This window comes from Chinchilla lanigera, unplaced genomic scaffold (genome assembly GCF_000276665.1).
Source record: "Chinchilla lanigera isolate Chin_1 unplaced genomic scaffold, ChiLan1.0 scaffold00002, whole genome shotgun sequence".
Lineage (NCBI taxonomy): Eukaryota > Metazoa > Chordata > Mammalia > Rodentia > Chinchillidae > Chinchilla > Chinchilla lanigera.
Genome location: NW_004955403.1, coordinates 41,526,323 through 41,528,846, shown reverse-complemented (window position 1 = coordinate 41,528,846; position 2,524 = coordinate 41,526,323). Strand labels below are relative to the sequence as shown.

At 46.6% G+C, this 2,524-nt stretch overlaps 1 protein-coding gene across 1 annotated transcript; it reads right to left on the bottom strand.

Moving 5' to 3' along the window:
* Positions 1–255: 255 nt before the first annotated feature.
* Positions 256–2,518, bottom strand: Tktl2 (transketolase-like 2). Its single transcript, XM_013515256.1, has one exon. It carries the CDS (start codon positions 2,447–2,449, stop codon positions 566–568), a length of 1,884 nt encoding a protein of 627 aa, XP_013370710.1. The 5' UTR covers positions 2,450–2,518; the 3' UTR covers positions 256–565.
* Positions 2,519–2,524: the final 6 nt, after the last annotated feature.

Sequence of the window (2,524 nt, the reverse complement as noted above, 5' to 3'; positions counted from 1 at the left end):
ATTTTTTTTCTTTATTAACCAATCACCATGGTACATGTGATTGCTGCTGTACATCCTGTAAACCTTAAGAGGGGAGATGAGTTTTGAGGAAACTTCCAGGCAACTCTGCAGTCAAATTTCATCTGGGAAGCGCTTCGTGCGGAATGGTGGCATTACATGAAAACTCAAAACTTGCTTCAAAATCTGGCCTACTGAAGTTTTAATTAAATTCACAAGAAAATTACACACATTTGAAACCTCTACACTAATCCCCAACCCAGTAAGTAATGTTTATTCTTAACAGAAAACTCTGTATTAGGGTGTTGTTTTACTTCCTAGTCTGCCACTTACAATTTTAAGCCCATTCTGATGCTTAAAACAGAGAGTAATAATTGTAGACGTTCACATTTTAACAGAAAATTTACTTCAACTTTTAAACTAGAAACAGTGTTATATAGCTTTGCTTTTAAAAAAAATGCACAACTATATGATAAGTGATAGCTGTGGAACAATAAATAGTTTTAACATAAAGACCCCAGCGTTTACTATCAAAACTAACATTGGATTTGTTAAGAAAGGAGTTATTTTAGTTCACTAAAGTATATTTCACAGCTGCTATGATGTGTTTGGCACTGATTCCAAACATATCCAGCAATTCACCAGGTTTTCCACTTCGAGGTACTTCCGTGACGGCCAGCTGATGAACAGAGATGTCAGGCTCCCTGGAAACAGCTGCACACACAGCCTCTCCAATGCCACCTTCTCTGTAGTGATCTTCCACTGTGATAATCCGGCCACCTGTGGCTTTTGCATTGGAAATGATAGTGGAGGCATCCAGAGGTTTAATCGTAAATGGGTCGATGACACGAATAGAAATACCTTGCTGAGAAAGATCAGCAGCAGCTGCTAAGGCTTCATGCAGAGTAACTCCAGCTCCAATAACTGTAACCTTGTCATCCACACTGTGGCGAACCACTTTGGCCTGGCCGATCTCAAACTTTTCCTCTGGGGTATAAAGAACTGCAGTTTCTGGCCGGCTGGTACGAATGAAGCACAGTCCCTTGGTATTGGCGGCCAGACAAACAGCATGCTCCGTTGAGACTGCATCACTTGGATAGAAAATAGTGCAATTGGGAATGCTTCGGAACATGGCTAGATCCTCCAGGGCCATCTGAGAGGGTCCATCTTCACCAACAGATACCCCACAGTGAGAACCAACAAGGTTGATACTGGTTTGAGAGATGGCTCCCATTCGAATCTGATCAAATGCTCGGGTCAGAAAGGCAGCAAACGTACTAGCAAAAGCAATGGTTCGATCGCGTGTGGCACAGCCTACTGCCACACTTACCATGTTTTGCTCAGCAATAAAACACTCGATGAAACGGTCAGGGTGATCTTTCTTAAATATCTCAGAAAAGGTGGAGTTCTTTGTGTCACCATCCAGAGCAATAACTCTGTCACATGCGTGTCCCAATTTAGCCAGAGCCATACCATATGCTTTCCTAGTAGCTACCATCTCATCAACTTTGTAAGCAGGCAGAGAGGTCATTTTTATATTAGAGATGTTGATCTGAGGCGAGTCTTCAATAGGGGGTTTCGGCATGAGATTTCTGTTGGTCTGTATCTGACTTTCAATTACTTTGATAATTGCATCTGCTCTCTCTTTGGGCATTGGCTTTCCATGCCAATTTTCTGCATCCTCAATGTTTGGAATACCCCGACCCTTGAAGGTCTTGGCAATTACAGCAGTCGGTTTGTTCTTCACTTGAGCTGCTTGCCAAAATGCCTGGCATAACGCCTCCACATCATGACCATCCACTATGTAAGTATTCCACCCAAAAGCTTCGCAGCGATTCTTATAGATGTCTGTGCGGTGCTCAAGGGGAGCGGTACCACTCTGTCCCAAGCGGTTCACATCAAAAACTGCCACAAGATTGTCCAAACAGTAGTGAGAGGCAAAAGCCAAAGCCTCCCAGACAGAGCCTTCTGCAGATTCGCCATCCCCCATGAGGCAGAACACCCGGTAGCTGGCCTTGTCGAAGTACTTGCCAGTGTAAGCCATTCCACACGCAGCTCCTAGTCCTTGCCCAAGGGACCCTGTGGCCACATCCACAAATGACAGTCGAGGGGTGGGATGTCCTTCCAAGTCGCAGTGAATCTTCCTCAGGCTCAGCAAGTCACACTGGCAGATGTCGCCCACCTCGGCCCAAGTGGCATAGAGGACTGGCGCCGCGTGGCCCTTTGAGAGAACGAATCTGTCGTTGTTGGGGTGCTCCGGGTCAGCCTGTTTATACCTCATCGTGTGGAAGAAGAGCACGGACATGATCTCGGCCGCACTACAGCACGACGTAGGGTGGCCAGAGCTGCAGGTACTTGTAGCCCTGATGGAGTGAATTCGCAGGCGATTGGCCGTGTCACGCAGCACCTGCAGGGTCTCCGCATCTGGCTGGGAGTCGTTGGTCCCCTCCATGGCGGCGCTAACGGCGGTTTGGTCTCCTCACGTGACTAGGCGTGTGCCAGACTCAGAGAGGACCTTAAGCAGCAG

What these genes read in the sequence shown, in the direction of transcription:
- Tktl2 (XM_013515256.1), bottom strand. Translation starts at nt 2,449, where the DNA reads ATGGAGGGGACCAACGACTCCCAGCCAGATGCGGAGACCCTGCAGGTG.